Here is a 21,114-nt window from a genome sequence, read left to right as displayed (position 1 = left end):
AATTGTAAACAGTTAAATCAGTAAACAGTTAATTTAACTGCATGGTATTGAATTAAATGGTGAAATAAACTAGATTCAAGCACTGCAAATGTTGCAAAATCACCACTCAAAAGGAAAATCTTGCTAACAATCCAACCTTTTGTTTCATATAGATTAGCTGCATAAACTTTATACAATCATGCTCTTTAAATAGTAATTTTAAGATGCAGCATTACAAAATATAATCTAACAACAAAAGTGCAACTAAACTAAATTAAGTCCCAAAAAAGAAATGGAACAGAGACGGAAATTTTTAATGGCAAATAGGAAATATACACCGGTTCTTCAGTTCCATGAGCTTTTATTTCTTCCTTTACGACAAAGAATCAACTATGTAGTATATGTCTTGATGCACAGCATTAGACTTTCTGTCCACAGGAGCAAAACTACATTATTTTAGCCAACCACTTTTAACCTTAGTACTCTAAGGATCACAGTAAACATGGTGAATATACTGTAAAGGCCTTAGTAGGTGATTATGTTTATTTTTTTATGTTTTTGTTATAATATGTAATGGCATTTTTCTCCATTGAAGCCATTACAGCCTTCACTGCAATGGCTTTCACTGCAGTGTTAAATAAATAAGACCTGAGTTAAACAAAAACTAAAAATGCTCCCTCTACATTTCAGTATTGGTAAGCAAGGCATTTTAAGTAAGGCCTGTGATTTATTGTTGTGAACACATAACAAATTGAAATCAACCCACTTATACATAAAAAAGGACAACATTCATAATGAGAGCACAAAAGTCAAAAAGAATTTTGCAAACAATTGTTAGCATGAAAAAAGCTCTTGCTGCGATTGTACTGTATGTCCTTAGCACCATGTTGATGAGCTATCCAGTGGTCATACCAAGAGCCACTCAAACTAGAGTTTTACAGTTTTAATATTTGCTTAAAGTTATCGTATCCTAGTGAAGAGATTTAAAACTGATACAGATTCCTGAAACAAAAGATAAAGAAACTTGGTCAATTATTTTGCAGATATGAGGAGACATGTAATTACAGAATGCTGTTCCTAAAAAGTGCTTTCTCACCTTAGTTGATCTTGTTTTACTGAATACGTTCCAGAAGCGAAGAGTCTCATCTCCAGCTCCCGTCACAATCGCCTCACCATCCGGGGACATGGCCTAAATAGAAATAAATAATCACCAGAAAATATGGCCAGCTTTTTCATTAACATGACCAATGGCAAGATCACAATCTCATCAGAAAGAAAACACACACACTGACCAGGTAGAGCACTCTGTAGGAGTGTCCTGTGAGTTTGGCAACCTGAGTGAGAGCTGGATATTTCCACACCAAGATCTGGTTCTGAGAGTAGCCATGAGTACTCACCTGAAAAAACAGGCAATATTATAATCCAACGAGGCTTTGTGTAACTCACTAATAATAAATTAATTACAGTTAGACACAGATATGCTATTACTGCAAATAAACAAGACCATCTTGTAAAATATGGAAACAGCGTAAATCTATGCTCTGCCTCATAAGAGACTTATTTAAAAAACCTTTAATTGAGTACACATTACCCCATACATTCTTAATTTTAAGAAACACTGGCACAAGAGAGACCACCAATTGTCTTAAACATAGTTTATTGAAATGTGCCAATGTATCACAATTTACATTCATACACAATGCGTTTCAGAGTATTTACCCCCTTGGACTTGTTTGCTTATTGAATTGCAGTGGCAGTGGGCTCAGGAATAGGCAGTGTCAGTAATTTGGCCGATAAAAAGCTTGGACTACTGTCAAAGTGAGAAATCTCTGAAAACTGATACAAATTAAGTACAAGTGCCAACTTTTTACAGGCATTGTCTTGACGCATAAAAATAGGCCACATAGCACCTTACTCTCAATGCAAGTGTGACCTTCATGACAATTGTTTCTTTATAGAATAAAGTCAGCAAATCATTGTGCACAGTATGTATCTGGAGTCACTTACCAGTTCATTAGCATGTTTGGACCAGGCCAGGTTGCAGACCTGAGAGCCGGTGTCCATACACTGCAGCGGCTGTGAGGTCAGGGTGTTCCAAAATCGAATGCAGCGGTCGGCAGTGCCGCCCCCAGAGGCCAGCAGGCCGTGCTGGTGGGGGGACCAGGCAATGGCTTTCACTGCAGCCAAGTGATCCATATATGTTTGCACTGGGCTCAGCGAGGAGTGGTTCCAAACCAGCAGCTAAGATGACAAATAACAAACACATCAATGGACACAATGAGTAAATGCACAAAGATGAAGGCAAGTTTAATAAAAATAACAACTAAACCTTGTTGTCGTTGCCACCAGAGGCAAGCAGCTGATGGTCAGTGCTCCACTTTAAGCCACACACTTCCTGTCTGTGTCCCTGCAGCCGTCTCTCTGACTGGAGTGGAGGGGTCCGCACATCTCTTTGGAGAATCAAACGATCACGGCTTCCCGAAGACAACTGGTCTGCATTCCATGCTAATGCTCCTGCAGACAGAATAAAAATGAATTTATGCTGGGTCATACTCTCAACATTTGACTAAAATGTCAAGACACAATTATCAAGAATGCAAAAAAGCATAATTAAGCTTTCTAGTTTTTTTGTCTTCAGTTTATTTGTGTTTATTGTGACTTCAGCATTCCAGTTAAGGCACTTTATAACCCATGTTCAGAGATTAAACACAGCAAAAATGTTCTCACCAACTCTAGCTGTGTGTCCTTCCAGGGCAAAGAGTTTCTTCCCAGCACCAGCGTCCCAGATCTGAACATAGCCTTTGTGAGTCCCCACTGCCACCAGGTTACCCTAAAAATATGAAGATTCCTTTTATTCAGAAAAATTAACTGTACTAAAAGTTCACTTTGACAGTTTCCTGTAAGCAGTATGCTGTGTGTACTTACCCTTTCAGACCACCCAACTGATGTGACCGAGTCTCCCTCCACCGATAAATCACACAACCTTGTTACCTGAGGAAAGAACAATTCAACTAGTGATTCATTGTGGCTTAGCATAGTAATAAATGCTGCCAAGAAACACAAATATATATATTTTTAACAAATATACAGTCCATACACAGCAAAAAACTCAAATTCATGTTTCAAAATCAGTTGTCTAAACACTCTACGGTACCTGGCTGGTACAGGCACTCCACAGGTAAACACATGTACCCAGCCCGACACTGAGCACGTTGAGAGACGACCAGTCCACCAAGTTGAGGTAAAAGTCATCCTGCAGCTCTGGAGCATCCAGGACTTTAAAAGGGATCTTTGAGATCTTGCGAGTTGGCTTTCGTGGTGAACGCAGCAATTTTTGACTGTAATAAATGCCAAAATGTACTGTTTCTTTGTTTGCAGTGTGATCAACAATAACAGATCTAAAAACAAAATTAAAAAAAAGAGTTTCTACCTTTTGTTGCTGACAGGTGATAGAGAGTAGGGGGAGATGTTGGTGCCATCGTCTGGTGATGATCTCTTGATATTAAGTGAATACTGCAAAGAGCACACAAGCAGAAACCATCATATTCTCCACCAGCTTCAATAAAATAACATAAAACATTGAAGAAAAACTGTACACTGACTGAGTAGTGGTATTCTACTTTTTGATATTGTTTTTAACCCACACTCAAGAGCATATTGTACATGCATCTTTTCCAACATTGTATGATCAATGTGCTATATAATTAACACATAAGAAGTATGAGGTTAAATGTTCATACAGTGAAGAGACATCTCTTTTCTGGGGTTGATGGCTGTAAACGCCTGTCCTCCGTCTGAGGGTCCTGGATCTTTTCTATTCCTGCTCCCAGCAGCTCATTCTTCAGCAGAGCAGAGTAGGCCAGCCCGTCTGCTGCATGCACAAAAAAAATATTAACAAAAGCACAAAAGGACAATCCTGGGTGGACATAACCAAGTGACAGAATTAGCAAAATAACCTTTACATTTATTTACCTTTAATGTTATCAGAAGAGGCATCCTTTGTTTTTCTGTTATGACTTGGTGACTTCTCATTTTCCTAAATATCACAAAGATACTGTCATTAATTTGTAAAACAAACTTGTCTCTGACAGAACATTCATACAGTTATCAACTTTATCCAAACCCACTGTAACCTTTAGACTTTTGTCTTGTATTACACACAGGAATGTTACTTTTCTCTTGCAAAAGCACAGACACACTCCTCAACAAATGTACCCACAAACTGTTCATACATTGATCCTGTGAAAGTTGATACTCCAGTTTCCCCCCGCTCTGGTTGGAATAAATCTGTCTCCAAGCTTACTGGGGGAAGATAACGGGGAGTTGGTGGGTGTCCGACCGCGCAGACTCTGTGTCAGTTTCTGTAAAACCAACAAATTATTATAAAAGTGTATGAATTTGTTTATGAATTTATGGACGTTTGGTCACTTTTCTGATCATTTAATTTATAATATAACTTGATAATACCACAAGTTCAGTGTTGTTTGCGAGTTCAGTGTTGCTGTACAACATTTACACGACTCACAACAGGGCTCAAGTTGTCATTTTCAGTGTTGATTTGGCGGAGGAGGCGATGTTCATAATCTGGATCCATCTTAACCTGAAACACTGATCCCACAGCCACAGGCTGGAATGTTGGAGATCTGGCCAACACACAAAAACATGATTTCAACAGTTAAATTGAAATGCTATTTTTGTTTGTTTGTTTTGTTTTATTGCTTGTCTTCTGGAGGGCTTCTCGTAATGCAAGGTTACACAGTTAGCCAAAAGGTTATGTAGCTAGTATCCTGAAAATACTGATTTAAACCTGTAAAACCAGAAAGTTAGCAAGGTTGGAATTATAATTCTGTCTTGCATGTTGTTGATAGAAAATTACAACCTTTTAAACATCTCACAGCACTTTTTAAAGATATCCTGCTTTGTAAAATACCCCCAGATGATTTTTTTGTATCAAATAAATGATCATAACATGATCATTTATTTAACGTTAATCTTAAAACTCAGTTGATTTGGAGAAAGAACAAACTAACTTCGTTAACGTTACGACACGACAAACCAACCAGTTCAAAGCAACCAATGACAATTTTGAGAGCCTTGTTCGTAGCTAAATGTCACTGAATATGCTTCTTTATGTTTGCACTGAACATGTAAAGCTAGGTAACGTTAATAACTAGCGTTAGCTAATTTAGCTGTTTGCTAATCTAATCATATATGCACAAGACAACATACATACAACAGCGAGCCAGTCCCTGAATATCAGCACACAAACGCCAAACAGGTACAACAATTCACGGAGATATCAGATGGATATATGGGTTTAAAGATATTCACTCTCAGATGTCTAATGTATTTCAGTTTAAGGTGAAAATGGCATTGCATTGTGGGAATTGTGTCACCCCCGTGACGTATAGCTTTCAAATCAAAACACGGAAATGCTACATTTGTAGTCATAGTTTGTAGTCATAGTTTGCGCTTTCACATAATAGTTCGGTAGACTCGGTGCGATTCGGGGGAGAAGTTGTTGCATTTTTCATTTGGTTCGGTTTGCTTTTCACCGTACGTTGTCAAACGCACCAAACACTGTAAACACACCTAACCTGATTAGAATATCCGAAACTCTGGTCTCAGAAACAATGGAGCAACACCACATTTATAACGTCTCAGATTTCCTGGTTCTAATATTGTAAAAGAAGGCGAACAAGCAGCTGACAGACAGCGAGTGAATGAGAGAGAGAGAGAGAGAGAGAGAGAGAGAGAGAGAGAGAGAGAGAGAGAGAGAGAGAGAGGATGATGATGACAACAAATAAAGACTGAAAAGTCTGAAACGTATCCCTTAAATCATAAGTCCGTAAATTGTGTGCAAGATTGAAATTGCAGGCTAGTGAATGCTCTGTTTTTGGTTCACTTCCTGTATTTGGGTCGGATCGACTTCTCACCTGAAGTGAACCGAACTCTAGTTCACTTTGAAGCGAACAGAGATCCCCGTTTTCAAGCGGACCAGAGTTCTTTGCAGTAGGCTTTTTTTGCACTTCTGGTTAGACGCAAAGTGCATTTCGCTGTCTTTGTACTTGTACTCTGCACAATGACACAGTTGAATCTAAAACTGTTTGTTTGATCCGCACCAGAGTTCGGATGAGCCCACACGAACTGGACTATCTGACCAAACGCTCCAGAGTTCGTTTTAAACGGACCAAACGAGGCAGTCGTGAAAGCAACTTCACAACCAAGACAATATTACATAAGTACAATATATCTTAAACGGTACTTTTCCACTCACAATATGTATATCTATCAGTAAAAATATTCAGATACATAGCTAGATAGATCTTATCAAATGAGTGCAGCGGTCTAACTGTAAGGAAGTCAATGTAAAAAAATTGGGAACCTCTGATGTAGATCAAACTGGACAACTGCACAGGACAGCTGGAATACAAGTTAATATAGGCTAAGTTAGGCCTAGCCTATGTTGTGTTTTTACATGGGTGAGTTTCTTGTCATGTCAAGTACCAAACATAGAGGGCGTGCTGGTTCTATTTTCAAACACTCCAGACCCAGCTCTATAAGATTTAGTTGTGTCCCAAGTCCTAAACCAGCCCATGCCTGCTTTTTTCCTGTATTAATTTATTTTAACAATTGCTTGTCTTTCTACACCCCATCCTCGCCTACAGTCTGACAAACACACATTATCTTATGCTACAATCTAAACATGGGCTTTGAAACAGGTTGATCTCTGTGTGAATTCAGAACATCAATAAGAATGTTGCATGTAAAAATAAATAAATAAACAAGATAGGATGAGATAAATTTTATTGATGCCATGCAGGAAAATACAAGTGAAGTAACAAAAGTAGTAGTTAATATGCCATGGTGGAATATAACTAAGTACATTTACTCAAGTACTGTAAGTACCATTCTGGCATACTTGTAGCCTACTTTACTTGCATTCCACATAATTCCATTTCATGCTATTTTCTACTTTAACTACATTTCAGAGGGAAATATTGTACTTTTTACTCCACTACATTTACTTTACACTTTCACGATGCTGTACTTTACTACTATAGTACCCAGTAGTATACAAAGTATCTTAAGTCGGCTCCACATTGACAAACTACAACAATAAACAATGTACATGTATTTATTAGTGGTAGAAACACAGTAACATAATATTCTATAATAATATCACACTTTGAAATGGGCCATTCTGCATAATGAGTTTACTTTTGATACTTTAGGTACATTTTGCTGATACTAATTCTGTACTTTTACTTAAGTAACATTTAAATTAAGGGCTTTTACTTGTAATGGAGTATTTTTAGACAACAGTGTGTTTACTTTTACTTAAGTAAAGGATCTGAGTACTTCTTCCACCACTGCTAAGTTGATATGATTCTCCTTCCACTTTGTCAGACCATATTTACTGAACATGTAGCTTGTAGTGTAATGCTTTGCCTGAGGACACTTCAATAAGGTGGATGCATACTGTCTGTGGGATGAAAAATTCACACCACTGAACAGTTTTGGGCTTGTTATTTGTCCAAAATCCCAGTAAAACAGAAAACAGTTATATCACAACTGTTTTGAAAAAAACTGTAGATGCAGATTTGTGATGAAATATTTGTTAATCTAATCAGGTATGAAGCCTGGTTTAGGTTCATGACAGTTCAGATGTATTTTTTAGATCTGATGGCCTGTGTGCCCTTCCTCCTATTTCAGATTATACTGTAACATGATTATAAATTCATAATGTGTGTTTACGACTATAATAAATGTTAGACTTTTTTTTACATGTTTAGTTCTCATCCAAAAACACTGCTGAATGTCCTCTTCTGTCACCACCCTATTCTATACAATAACATTGTCTCTGCAATGCACTGCTAATGAGCATGTAGCTATAACAAAAGACTGAGCACAGTGTCTTTAATGCTGACAAGTGTAGTGATAATAATCACACACAGAGGGCCCCCTGTGAACTTCACTGTGTGTTTTCTGGTGAGTGAGCCTATAGAAATTTACCACATCAGACACACAACTTAGTTCTACAAGTGTTAAGGAAGCAACCCCTCCCTCTCTCTCTCTCTCTCTCTCTCTCTCTCTCTCTCTCTCTCTCTCTGTCTGTCTGTCTATCTGTCTCTCTCACAGACACACCCACACAACACTGGCGCCAACAGGCAAATCCCCCCTTCTACCCCCCCTTAACTGACCTCTAATTATGTCATGCGAAAAAGCTGTGTCCCATTGAAAAGCTCTCTTAATCAAACCCAATTAATTCCGCTATTTTCCCTTATTGTCCTATGCGAGGAACGCGTCTCTCCAATAAGACTGTTAACTCCAGCCGTGGCTCTTTCAAAACTACTGGGGTGCAGGAGCGAAATAATAGACTGCACAGTTAATCAATTAGTCATTAGGGACTTAGTTGTTGTTAATGGACACAGTAACTGTGTGAGGTGAGTTATGGCTTCCTCAAAATCATTTGTCAATTTAGTAAACAACCTTTAATTTTGTAGACTGACGTCTTTATTTTTGTGACCTTTACATTTAAAAGAAAACCTGAACATGTGCAAAACTAGAATGGATCCCCTTAATGCTTTTATAGTGTAACTTATACTGAACAGGTGCTACTGTGGTCCAAGTTAAGTGTCAAGTCTTTATAAGTAAACTGCAAGACAAGTTCATGCCCTTCAGAGTTACTTCCAAATGCGATAACTAAAAGTGTGTTTAGCTCACATTTGAATTACTTTGAGATTTTGCATAGTGGAGGATAACTTTTTTTTAAAATTGACCTCCTGCTGATCAAGTCACTGAATGTTAACCATTGAAACAACACAGCATTTGAATAAAGCTGTGTTAGTAGTGTTTTTTTCATAGCTAATACAGTTGTTTCAATACATAGGCCTAATAATTCAATATTCAAGCTGCGAAGCTATGCATGGCATGTCATACATTTTTTTTGGTCAAAGTTTTTAATTCTCAAGTCAGGTAAAATCTGTAGGCAGTCAAGTATCAAGTCTTCGCTGACTAAGGCCGTGGTACACTGTCAAAGCTGCACTGCAGGAATTGCTAAGTAAGTAGATATTAAATTAAAATATGTCCACAATGTTAAGAATTAATCTCCAGGCTCAAGGCTCAAGTCCGTATTCTTTCTGACATAAGTCTGACTCAAGTCCAATATCTTTGCTTCTATGTATTTGTTTGCTTTTACTTGCAGGTGAATATATTATAACAGGGAAAATCTTTTATTGCTTATGTTTCAGTGTTGTGTGAAAAGACAGATTTATGTTCAGATGTATTGTCCTGTACCAGATCAGGAGGATTAAAGGCTATGTTCCTGTGTCTTACACCCGCAATACTCAGGATTTTTGCCATCTTAGGATTTATTTATTGTTTGACATCAAGCAGCATGTGGATAGATTGGTTTTTAGTGCAATCCAGATGTCCAGATTAAATGAGAATATGTTTTGGATATAATGCTGTTAGAAAATGAATGCATCGGCAAGGAGCAGTGAGTTGAGACAATGTTAACATCATATGGTAGTCCTCACATTTTTTTTTCTTTTGGCACTCCAGTACACAGCAAAAATGTGCAAAATGTTCAATAATTTTAGAAAATAGGTAAACTTTTTTGAGAAATTCAGGGCCTCAGTAAGAGGTAGGATAGAGAGCAATTTACAGAAACATCAGCGAAAATTTCATTTGGCTACATTTGAAAACATTTGAGATTTTGCAGAGTAGAGAATAGCTTTCCACTAGAACTTTTTTTTCTCCATGTTGATCTGCCGCTGCTCTTTTTCCCATGCATTTCTTTGAGACAGTCACTCCAGCTAAACGCATGCCTACCCCGGGCCCCTGACTGTGGCTACAGCCCCGACCCGGCCCCAGCTGAGCAGTGCCAAGCTGTCCAGCAGTTAGTTAGTGTATGTTCAGACCCAGCTCGGCCCGGCCCGGCCCGGGTACTAATCCTTGGGCTGTCAGAGGACCCTGTTCTGAACTCATCCTGCAACACAGGAAAACGCTCTAATTGGGGGATTTTCTACATCATTAACTCTGATGAGCAGCCATCCCTCCCTCCCTTTTCCTCCCCACTCTTACTCACTCTGTCTCTCCCTCTTTATCTCTCACTCCCACACTTTTCGCCTGCTTAATCTCTTTCTTAATGTTTCTCTTTTTCCTCTCTCCCACTCTGACTTCCTCACCTTTCATCCTTTCTTGTCCAAAGTATTTTTTTCTTGCTTTTTTATCCATTCAGCGTAATGTTTGTTCATCTCTTTGGGAGCACCATGAGATGTGATCTCATAAACAAAAAATTACATGTGAAAGTGCAACAAATCTATCTAGTCTTACCTGTGCACCTCATACAGAGTTAAATGCAATTTGTGTGATCCCTGAAATTTGAGCTTAAACATGAGTTTTCTTTTGTTTTTCTTTACAGATCAAGTTCTGTCACGAGTCATAACTGCTTTTATTTTTTGCTCCAGTTTGAGTCACGTTTTACAATTGCATTTCAGTCACAGAGCCAAGCATCCTATTTTCTGAAAAAGAAATACCTGGCAATTTTTGAAAACCCCCGAAAGTTATTTAACAAAACGCACTGCTGTTCTGACTCCTCAAAACATCTGGATGAAAAAATATGTTGTCTGCTGCACAAGAATTTTTTTTTTTTAACCTGTTTCCCAAATTGCAACTCATTTTTCCTAATCCATATAGCTGGAAATGATTTATGACATTGCCCGTGAACACATTCTTTTGTATGAAAATATAAAATATTAGAAAAACACTGATAAATCCTTTTTATTGTGCAACACTGATGGTTAGAAAAGTCTGGAAATTCTTTTTTGAAAAAGTTATTTTGGACAATCAGATGCTTAGCTCTATGACTTGAATGTAATAGTAATCCATAACCACTGGTGTGTAATTCTGTATCTAATCACTTCAGGACATTTCTCTGTTACATCCAATGGCCTTTACATATGGTCCTTATAGTAAGGTCCTTCCAGGCCTCCATCTGTCCAAGAAAGTGATTCACATGCTGAGGAGGCCAGCTAGCACGGCGGCACCGATCCCTCTGTGAACATGTGTTGCAGCGGCTGAGCCTGCCGGCCTGCCTGCCTGCCTGGGGGCAATTAGAGAGTCGGGCCCTGTGGTCAGAGGCCCCCCTGGGAAGCCCTGATTGATTGGAGTCTCATCTTCCTAACAGGCTGGCACCCTGCCACCAAATCATGGAACAGCAGAAAGGATTGGGAGGGGTAAAAAAGAGAGAAAGAGCTCTTATATGACAGAGACGGGGCACAAGTGTTAGAGAAAAAGGAAGAAAAATGTCTATGCCCATGTATGTCAGATGATAACGATTATACTGTAGTAATCTTGGACTGCTCTTTAGACTTACTGGGGTAAAAAATTATATACAGCGACTGTGTGGGAATGAGTGCACAGTTCAACATGAAAGAATGCCGTGATAAAGTGGGGATACATATTCTATCAAACTATATTTATTTTCAGTAGATCTTCATTCTTTCCAGATTATGGGCATCAATGATCCAGACAAAATCAACAAGAGAGAAAACAATGGTATCCCTAGGACAGATATAACTAGGACATATAAGAAACAAAACATACAGGAAAATATCCTGAACATAATTAAAAACATAAAAAAAGAACTAAAACTGTCAAAATTCTAGTGCATTTTTGTCCATTATCTAACCTTTGGCTTGTTCTTGATCCAAAATCACATTTACTGTATGTAGCATCCTAAAGAAGCTCTTAATGTGCAAGGTAATCCTCATTTCCTCCATGTTGTGAGGTCCTGGCATTTTCCAATAGGGATTCTAAACATCACTAACCAACAACAATAAAAAACTGCATGGGAACTAATGACGAGCAGCAGATGAATAACTGTGTTTTTCCCTCTCTGAGCAGTACAACAATGTGTTTTAAAAACAGAAATGACCTAATAGTGTTGTTGTTCTTGCTGCTCTAGTCAGTGTGGATGTATGACATGCTGTCAGCACAACTTTCCCACCAAATTAAAATGAAATATCACAACCACACAATAGGTAGTTAGGGGGAACAATTGTCTCCTTTTTAAATAAAAAATGAAAAGGAGTCTAAAATTGCACTTTAAGATAAAGGATGTTCTTATCCCTCTTATTCCATAACAATGTCAAAAAAGTTACCATATAACTTTTTGTTATGTGAGATGCTACCTGTAGATGTCTCAATACCAAATACAAATTATTTAGTAGCTCTACTGCTCATATGAAACACATTGTGTTAGGTTTGATCCTCTCTATCTTTAAGACAATTGGAGCTTGACTCTGTAACAGATGGGAAGATACCAATATTGTGTCACTAGTGACCATAGCAGCTACAATCCATGTTTCTCCTCCTTTGATTGAGAAAGATAAACAAAAAAACTTCCATGACAAAATGGTTACAAGGGCCTATTTAGTGCAGCCTGAGACAGCCCCCCTCCCCCCGCCCACCCCTTCAATTTTAGACAAAGAGGATACACTTGGATCAATTGTGCCGAACAAAGACTTAACTATGTGGGGTGACGCATCACACAGGGCTCTTTCTGCTGCCCTGCACGTATACGCAGCCACCCAACACTGAGCTGCCAACAGGTCTTCTCCTCCAACAGCCACTCAAGCAAAAAGAGGGTTACTCCGCTCCCTAGCTTTTCTTTCTTTTAAACTTCGTTCCTTCTTTCCTTCCTTTCTTTCTTCTTTAAAGCATCTCAGCACAAATCAGAAAAAAAAGATTATAACTGTGCAGAATTATTTTTGGTATATTCTCAGCCGTGGACCACTTTGAAGGTGCCATCACATCTCTGACTCTAGTACACTTTCCCACCAAACAATGATCTAGTCTATCAGCATAATTAAGAGAGTCTCCTCTCCCTGTATGTTGAAAACCACAACAGTAGGCCTCACTGGTCCTCTGCTGTCATCTTCCTCCAGTCATAACAGGTTATCTAGGCTACAGGCTCAATATATATAAACTGGGCAGCCAGTAAGTAGCAACATAAACCATGCTTTAATTTGGAGTTAAGCTGAAAGCCAGTAACACGTCTTTTTGTAAATCAACAGATTAGTGAGACGTGCATTTAACAGTCACAGTCAGATACACTGCAGTGATTTTTAAAAGCTGCTCTCACATTAAACTGAGACTGAACTTTCACAAAGTACTCTGTGACTCTGATTAGCTGACCCATGAAAATGGATGAACAATTAGATTAATTAATTAAAACACAAACTTGGTGGAAAAATGGACAGCTGAATGTAGGGTGTTTTGTCCAATTTGATTTTTGATGGTTGACAGAAATAACAGAAAAGTGAAAAGAACAATAATAAAGATTTTCGTGTTAGGTTAATTCCCTTTTCATGCAGCTGTCCTCTGACACAAGCTTCCACAAGGGACATTTAAACTTACTTACATATATGCTCAAAGTATGTATGTGACCCCTGAAAACTTGCCTATATCACTAGACAAGCTGTTCATGAAAATTGATGGAACTATGCATTCATCCAAAGGGAAGCATGCCTGTAAAGTTACTATAGTTTGTTATAAGGAAAGAAATGTCCTTGCTTCCAGGGTGCAATGGTCACCAAGAAGACTGAGAAGATTTGCTTTTACAGCACCCAAGGCAACGCTAAACATTTTTACATGGGAGGGAACAGATGTCTAGTAATTGGTGGTTTAAAATGAACAATTTAACAAGACTGTAGAGTTCACTTGTCTGCTTAATGTCCTTGAGATGAGGAAAAATAAGTCCAAAAGAATCCTCAGTTTTCACAGTTCAAAATCCAATTCCTTTGCCCTGTGGGTATCAGACAAGTCACTGCCATATTTTCCAACATTTTACTTAATGTCTGTTGACCCTGAACCCCAAGAAACCCCTTTCCCAATGTCATTCACATTGACTGCCAGGTTTGTTAGTCACATAGGATGCCAGGTTTTGTCCATTGACTGGATGTGTTCCTTGGCTTTCATTCTCAGAGCAGCGATACTGGAGCTGCGCTGGTCCACATCCTCCAGAGGATATTTATTAGGGTACGGTGCTGTGCACTGGTATGGAGGAGGCGCCATACTCTGCATCCCCTGGCCCATGGACGGATGAGGATGAGAGTGAGGATGAGGGTGAGGATGAGGGTGAGGAGTGGAGTTGAGGAAGCTGTGGCTGGGGTAGCTGGGCTGGAGGCCTTGAGCTGGACCCATGAAGCCCGGGATGCTGTGGACCGGTGTGGCGCTGGACAGGGGAGAGGACAGCCAGGGGTCCAAGGGGAGGGAGTTGGTCATCGGACCCATGCTGGTGTGAACTGGTGCTGGGCGGTTAAAGGAAAGCATGGGCGAGTCGTGAAGCTTCATAGTGCTAGCATCCATTTTTTCCTGCCGACGCCACTTAGCTCTGCGATTCTGGAACCAGACCTAGAGGACAAAAACAAGTGTTACTCTTTTTCCTGAGTAGCCTTGCAACTACATGAAATATGTGGTGACCCAATCATTAATTCTAAATGTAATTCGAAAATATTTTGAAAAATAAACACGTTTTTCAAGTTCCACACTCACAGAAACTCAAATTGAAATATATATAGCCACAAGTTGTAGTTACCTACGAGGCCTACACATTCTTACCCTCTAGCTCTGGTTTGTTTGTCATCATAAATCTGCAGCACCAAATAAACATTTCTTGAGAAGATGAGCTTGAATGTTCACTATTTATTATTTTTGTATCAGTCCACTCCCTGGAAATGTTCTAACCACCTGTTCTCCATGACAGAAACTCCATATTTAGTTCACATGATAACAACTGAATCACCTCTGCAACAACTGAGCAAACTTTCACCACTGCAATGAGATGTGACTAAAAGCTCCTGAAAATGTCTAGTGCGCAGCCATTAACTTGCAGTTTACTTCAACCTCCCACTGCTGAAACCACCTGCTTCTTGCCAGCCTTTAACGTGTCATTTTGTCTTGAGCCCTTTTGATCTTCTAAAAAGCCATCCTGTGTAAAGGCTGCACCTTCTTGTCCTCACAAATCTATATGACATTGACACTGTGCAACTGTTGCAACACTTGGAAACCCCTGCTTGCGTTAATATATAGTACAATCTCCGCACCTGAATACTGCCAAGTCAGAGGCCAAAAGTTTGGCATGTTTATGTTGTCCTCAGAGCACCTCAGCATTTGGAAACACACCAATTGAACTCTTAAGGTCAGCTTGTGATATGGCTGTCTGATTATTCTACTGCTGTAATATATTAAAGAGTGGCCCAACATGAGAGAAAAAAATTGAAAATCAAACCTAAACGCTTATTTATTGTGGTTCCTCCTACCTGAACTCGGACCTCCGGGAGGTTCACCTTCACAGCAAGCTCCTCGCGGCTGTACACGTCCGGGTAGTGGGACTTCTCAAAGGCACGCTCCAGCTCGTGCAGCTGGTAGGTGGTAAAGGTGGTGCGGTTGCGCCTGTGCTTCTTCTTGGGCTGTTCATCCTTGCATGGCTCTGGAGACTTGCCTTCATCACTCTCGACACTCGTCCTCAGCTCACTCAGCAACTCATCACATTTGTTTGTGAATAAGCTGGTATCTGTTAAGCACACAAGAAAAATGAATCAGGAGTGTATATTTTCTTTATATATAAGTTTTGAATTTGGAATTTGTGATTATCACAACAATTTATTACAAATATGACCTAAAATTCAGAAGAAAAACAAAAGTAGGGTGGTTAGCTGAAATAAAGAATGTAGTTCCCACTTTCCAGTAGAGCAGACATTAGTTTGACACTTGCAACAATAGGCTACTGTAGGTCAGTGAAGCAAGCAATCCCCTGAACTTCAATGAAGCTCGAAACATTCCTAATCGGATTTAGAAATGTTGTTTCCAGTGTTGATCTTCTCCAAAGGTAAACTGTCATCAAAAAGATGTTGGAAACAACAAAATGTGTTCCATTTCTTTTTATGGACTGAACTGTGTTGTTTTCACAGCATCACATACAATATATAACACTATTTATTATTGATAGTGCAAAAACACCACTTTAGTTAATTGCCACAGTATAGATGATTGTGCTTAAAGCAGTAGCCACAAAAAAAAACATTAAACATGAAAAATGCCACTGAAAAGCTGTTTACTGACACTACAAGGCATTAACTAAAACTGTCTCCCCTCATAATCAAAACAAATAATTTCTCTTAGTCTTCCTCTCAACTGTTCTTCCTCCCCTTGATTCCTAATCTTCTATAATATTTTTGTTTATCACTTTTAACACCAGAGAAATACAGATCACACTTCAAAGAGAAGAATGAAGTCCCTGTCAAGAGAAGACTGTATTTGTCGAACCAGCAAGTAATTGAATTAGACAAAGTTGATGATCTGGCAATCAGATAATTTGCTCGTGTGAACTATCAACCAAGTAACATCATGTAGGATGTGTTGGATACGTTGTAAATTATAGAAAGTAGATTAAATTGACTTTAATTACTTTAGTGGTTGAAGTATTTGCAATGCAATTTCATGGCAGAAGTGCAAATTTTGCATCACAGTATAAATATAAATATTAATAATTATTTGGTCCTGATTTGGCCCTTCTACAGTATATAGTTAGACAAAAAACCCATCATTGTCCATGTACTAGTTTTTTTTTCTCCAGAGAATTCAATCAAATCTTACTGTCTTCTTCAGTGGATTGAGTTTGCTCACCTGCTCAGAAAAGGCTAGTTTTTTTGGCCACTTGGAGACAGTGAACAAGTTGTGAACACAACACTGATACATCAGCACCTTTTAAGTTGATATGGTGAACCAGGAGATAGGGAGCAACATTATTACTCATTTGGAGTCGTTTTTGTGTCCACCTGCTGAATGCAAGTCCAATAATCACTCTCTTTTAGCTCTGTTTTTGGTCTCCACCAACTCCTGAGGGAAATATCTTGCTTTTTAGCTACTAAAGAAAGGCTTCACTATGTTCACCAGCTAGCTGGTTACTAGTCTGATTACACAGACTAGTGTCTGTCTGCTGTTTGGTGCTGAGGATGGTACTTTAGGTTATAAAAGCTTTTTCACTGAAAACAGCTACCTGCTGCAAACAACAATGAGAGTGAACCAAAGCATTACATTTACGGACCGGACAGTTAAGAGCAGAAACTCGCTATAAAGCTCCATAAAGCAGAGGGGAGCTGGAGATTCGGATTATAATTCGCTGTAGGTTGATCTATACGAGCCACACCTTTCACATTGCCATTTCAAACATTGTTAGTGTAAAAATGTTGATTATAGTTGTTGTCAAATTTAAATTTTTTTTAAATGTCAAATTTACTCTTAACCATTGTTTTGAATGTTAATTTTCCTGATTATAGTAGTTTGTATTTTAGGATTTTCCTAAACTTTACCATCCACCTGTTACTGCTTCAGTAAAACTGCTGACAGTTTGCAAATGTCAGCATGTTTCTGTGTCTCAGATGTGTTGATCGAGATAAGGGGGGTCTTTCAACTGGCAAACGGGAGAAGAGGCAAAGTAGGATTTTTAGGGGTTCATTTATCCACCTCTCATTAAGCAGCTATGACAAAGGCCAGGCTCTGACAAAGGCAGAGGTCAGGTCTGGTTCAATGACCAGCTCTTGGCCTGTCAGCCCATCACAGCCACTGGTCTGAAGGCTGCCCACTGTTTATCAGCCAGCAGAACATCTCAGCCCAGAGAGGAGGGGGCCGAATGACACCAAACACAGAAAAGTTTCTCATTCAGGGGGAACTGGGCTGACTTCACAGGACAGTTACATACAAAAGAATGATGTCATTGGTGTTGATGTACGTTAATCAAGAAAAATGAGAGTGTCCACAGAATTTGAATCACATCATCTCCATGGGGGAAAAAAAAATTGTGCCACAAAATCAACCACCTGCCAGATCCTGCATGTGAAAATAGCTTCAGATTAAATAGGATGAATTTTATACTGAGGCAGAATGATAACAATAACACCGGAATGAACTACTGTACAATCTAATCTGCACGGAAGAGAAGATTAGGGGAATTCCACAAGGGGATTGGATTTGGCTTGGGGACATAAACCCCCTACACCATCTTGTCCTGTGATTTATCTCTCAATCTCAGCCCACACAGTTAATGCAACAGGCTCCACATGGCAACAGCATGTAACAGTGATTCTGAATCTGCATGATATGATTTTAAATGGATGCAACTGCAAAAGAATGCTGCAGAACACATAAGATCCAATGGTACCTAACCCTCATTTAAATAGGTCAGATTTCTTATTGCCAGTTGCCTCTGTGTGTCAAACATAGACTATTATTATTATTACTATTATCCCAAAATGATGTTCCATTTTTTTGTAAATATTATTTTTTTCCATTGCCATTGTAGTTTTTAAACTTGTAGGCCTACAGTGCAGATGTTTCAACATGCAAATATTATATTATATTATATTTAATAATAAATGTTTTGTGGATGTTTTCAAGCTGGCTCTTGAATACGTTTGAACCATGTTTTGATGGCCAGAAAACTTTATAGTCAGTGGTTATGTAAGATTTATTATGTTTGCTCACATGCGTCAATATCCTAACTTCAGTGCAGCAAAATCAATTATATATGTAATTTAAATCACATCTCTGAAACACTAAACTCAGAGCTCATACATTTCCAGCCTTCCTAGACCAGAGGTGCTGCTGTTTAATCAATATGCTTGACCATCTCTTTTTGTTTTGAGGCAATAGATCAGATGTTCATAAACTTTATCCTCAATGACAAACTCTGAAGTAACCCAACCTGAACGAACCCAACCTAAAGGTGATGTGAAACTAAGTACTCTTAAAGGTGATACTACTTTAGAAAACTTTGGCAGGTCAGCAGCTTGACTCACCATGGTACTCCTGCTGCTGCTCTGTGCTGCCGTTTCTAAGGGAGGAAAGGTGGCCGCTGTAGGTCGGGTGTGATGAGAGCTCCTGCTGCTTCCCAGGCTCTGCCAGGCCATCTATGTCCACTTTATGGGGCCGTGGGGCCCCAGCAGGGCTGAGCATGGGGTCCTGGTCTTTACTGAAACCCAGAATGACATCGATGCTGTGGACGCAGCCCCCCACAGTGACGCCCCCACCCTTCCCCATTTCGTGGAAGTGGCTGGGTGAGAGGCAGCTGTCGTCCACCATGCTCATGGTATCCAGTGATAAATGCATTCGAGCGTCTGGGCCCTGCAATCAGAGGAAAGGGGTTTAAGTGAAGGACTTAAGGTACAGTAGAGGGGCCGAGATCACCTGGTTACCTTAGGTTAAACTCTCTGTCTAATTATCTAAACCCACTTATCCTCTGCAAACATTTTAATTTACATTCAATTTCCACCTTTTATATAAAACAATGACATTTCTCATAAAAACTAAACCAAGATTTTTTTGTGTAAATGCAAGTCTCTCTCTCTTGAATAAAAAAAGACTTTATTAAACATACCAATGGCACATATCTTGACATTCTACTGATAATGTTACCTCCCAATACTATACTGTGAACTTAGAACAAAAATGTGTCTTATTGGTGTCAATATGTCAAATGTTTCTTAGAGATTTTAAGAATCAAAATCTTGGAGGAGCAACGAATCATTTCTAGGAATTACAAGTATGCTTTAAGTATGCAGTTATTATGGACTGTTCCTATGCAGCAATTCATTCACAGATTATATAATGTTTGGAAAAGTAATGCATGTGGCTGAAGAACAATTAAGGTTTATGTGTTGGAAAAGATATGTCTGCAAAAAAGATGGCCAAATCTAGGAAATCCAGTACATCACATTGGTGTTAATAATATACACTTAAATAAGTTAAGTAAAGTGAATTGATTTAAAGTATTGTGTACAATAGTGGTTCTGCATTCTTGTATCTATTTGTGTTCTGCTACACAATCAAAACATCTGCAGACATTTGAAAAGGAGCAGATTGGAGTGGAGTTTTGATTAAAAGCCTTTAGTTTCAACAGCGTGTTTGTTCAGTGCATCCTGAGATTTACCTACTGAGCACACCACTATCTTTTTGGACCGACACATCCACAGTTGCATGGCGAGTGTCACTTGAAGTTCAGTGTCAATGAATAGTACACAGCCATAAAACAAGACCGTTATACAGCTTACCTTTTGGAAGTAATTACGTTGAACTGTTAAAGTTGCTGATGCCAGTGCTCCACCTGTTCCTCTTGGCAGCCTCCAACTTCACTCTTCCAAGATCCTTAACGTGCACCGCTTGCAGTCACTCTTTGCTTACCTTGCATCTCTCTGAATAATTTCTCTATGTAGCAAACAGTCCTGACAGAAAAACTCCAATAAAGTGTGACTGAATAAAGCCACCTAGTGCAAAGAGCGCTCAACAACTGAATTCAGACGCCATGCACTCCAGCTCAGAGAGGGAGAGGTGGACAAAGCTAAGGGGGCGTAGGAGTCGAAACGAGGGGATTAGGAGAGGGTTATTAATTGGAATCCTTCCCCTAAGAGTGATTGGCAGCAGTTTTTTGCTCAAGTAATTGTTTTTTAATGTCATTTCCATTCACCCCCACAGGAGGGGGGCCAGGCTAATGGAGCCTGGACAAGACTTTCTTTCATTAATTTATTGTTTTAAAGACAAAAGACCCACTGAAAGTTTTCACTAAGCACACCCAGCCCTCCATTATGTGGAGCTACATGAAAAAAGAAAAACTAAAATGATAATGTAGCCAAGATTATCTTTATGTTAATGTTGATCCTATTAATTTCATATAGAACATTTTTTCTCACATTATATCCAAACAAAACCATAATCTATATTTAATTTATCAAAACTGTAAATGACACTACTGAGTAAGATTATTTTGAATCTCGCCAAAATATTTTAATTTCTGAGACTTTCCTACATGTGATATGTCTTGGTTCAATCTCTCATCTGACATCCTGGTACAGGGATAAATGCATTTATTTGAGAATGTTTTATTCACTCTAGTGAACAATAAAATAAAGTAGGAGCCAGATACAGCAATTTGATTTTGCAATATTTAAAAAGTTTTTAAAATAATAGTAATAAAAAAATTTAGTTAGTTAGTTACATTTTATTTCTGTGTCATGCCAAACATTTGGCCCATCCCACATGGGATTACAAGACACCACAAACTTATTTAGC

General features: G+C 38.9%; 2 protein-coding genes across 6 annotated transcripts; both read right to left on the bottom strand.

The window, feature by feature from the left end:
• Positions 1 to 274: 274 nt before the first annotated feature.
• On the bottom strand, positions 275 to 5,373 carry LOC120565906 (fizzy-related protein homolog). Of its 5 annotated transcripts, none has more exons than XM_039812018.1 (14): positions 5,209 to 5,373; positions 4,505 to 4,622; positions 4,212 to 4,340; positions 3,952 to 4,015; positions 3,720 to 3,850; positions 3,410 to 3,492; positions 3,134 to 3,317; positions 2,905 to 2,970; positions 2,707 to 2,809; positions 2,309 to 2,493; positions 1,987 to 2,220; positions 1,272 to 1,376; positions 1,076 to 1,168; positions 275 to 981 (listed from the first exon to the last, which is right to left on the bottom strand). In XM_039812018.1, exons 2-14 carry the CDS (start codon positions 4,571 to 4,573, stop codon positions 940 to 942), a joined length of 1,488 nt encoding a protein of 495 aa, XP_039667952.1. In that variant the 5' UTR covers positions 4,574 to 4,622; positions 5,209 to 5,373; the 3' UTR covers positions 275 to 939. The 5 variants fall into 5 exon arrangements, with proteins under 5 accessions (XP_039667952.1, XP_039667954.1, XP_039667953.1 ...); XM_039812020.1 differs by having other exon boundaries at positions 3,720 to 3,847; XM_039812019.1 differs by having other exon boundaries at positions 5,213 to 5,373.
• A 6,070-nt stretch (positions 5,374 to 11,443) lies between these two features.
• On the bottom strand, positions 11,444 to 20,398 carry rx1 (retinal homeobox gene 1). The gene is made up of 4 exons (XM_039812013.1): positions 20,100 to 20,398; positions 18,849 to 19,173; positions 15,312 to 15,565; positions 11,444 to 14,403 (listed from the first exon to the last, which is right to left on the bottom strand). Exons 2-4 carry the CDS (start codon positions 19,156 to 19,158, stop codon positions 13,915 to 13,917), a joined length of 1,053 nt encoding a protein of 350 aa, XP_039667947.1. The 5' UTR covers positions 19,159 to 19,173; positions 20,100 to 20,398; the 3' UTR covers positions 11,444 to 13,914.
• Positions 20,399 to 21,114: the final 716 nt, after the last annotated feature.

Source organism: Perca fluviatilis, chromosome 9, assembly GCF_010015445.1.
Source record: "Perca fluviatilis chromosome 9, GENO_Pfluv_1.0, whole genome shotgun sequence".
Classification (NCBI taxonomy): Eukaryota; Metazoa; Chordata; class Actinopteri; order Perciformes; family Percidae; genus Perca; species Perca fluviatilis.
The sequence above is the reverse complement of the archived record's forward strand: the minus strand, read 5'-3'. Positions and strand labels throughout refer to the sequence as shown.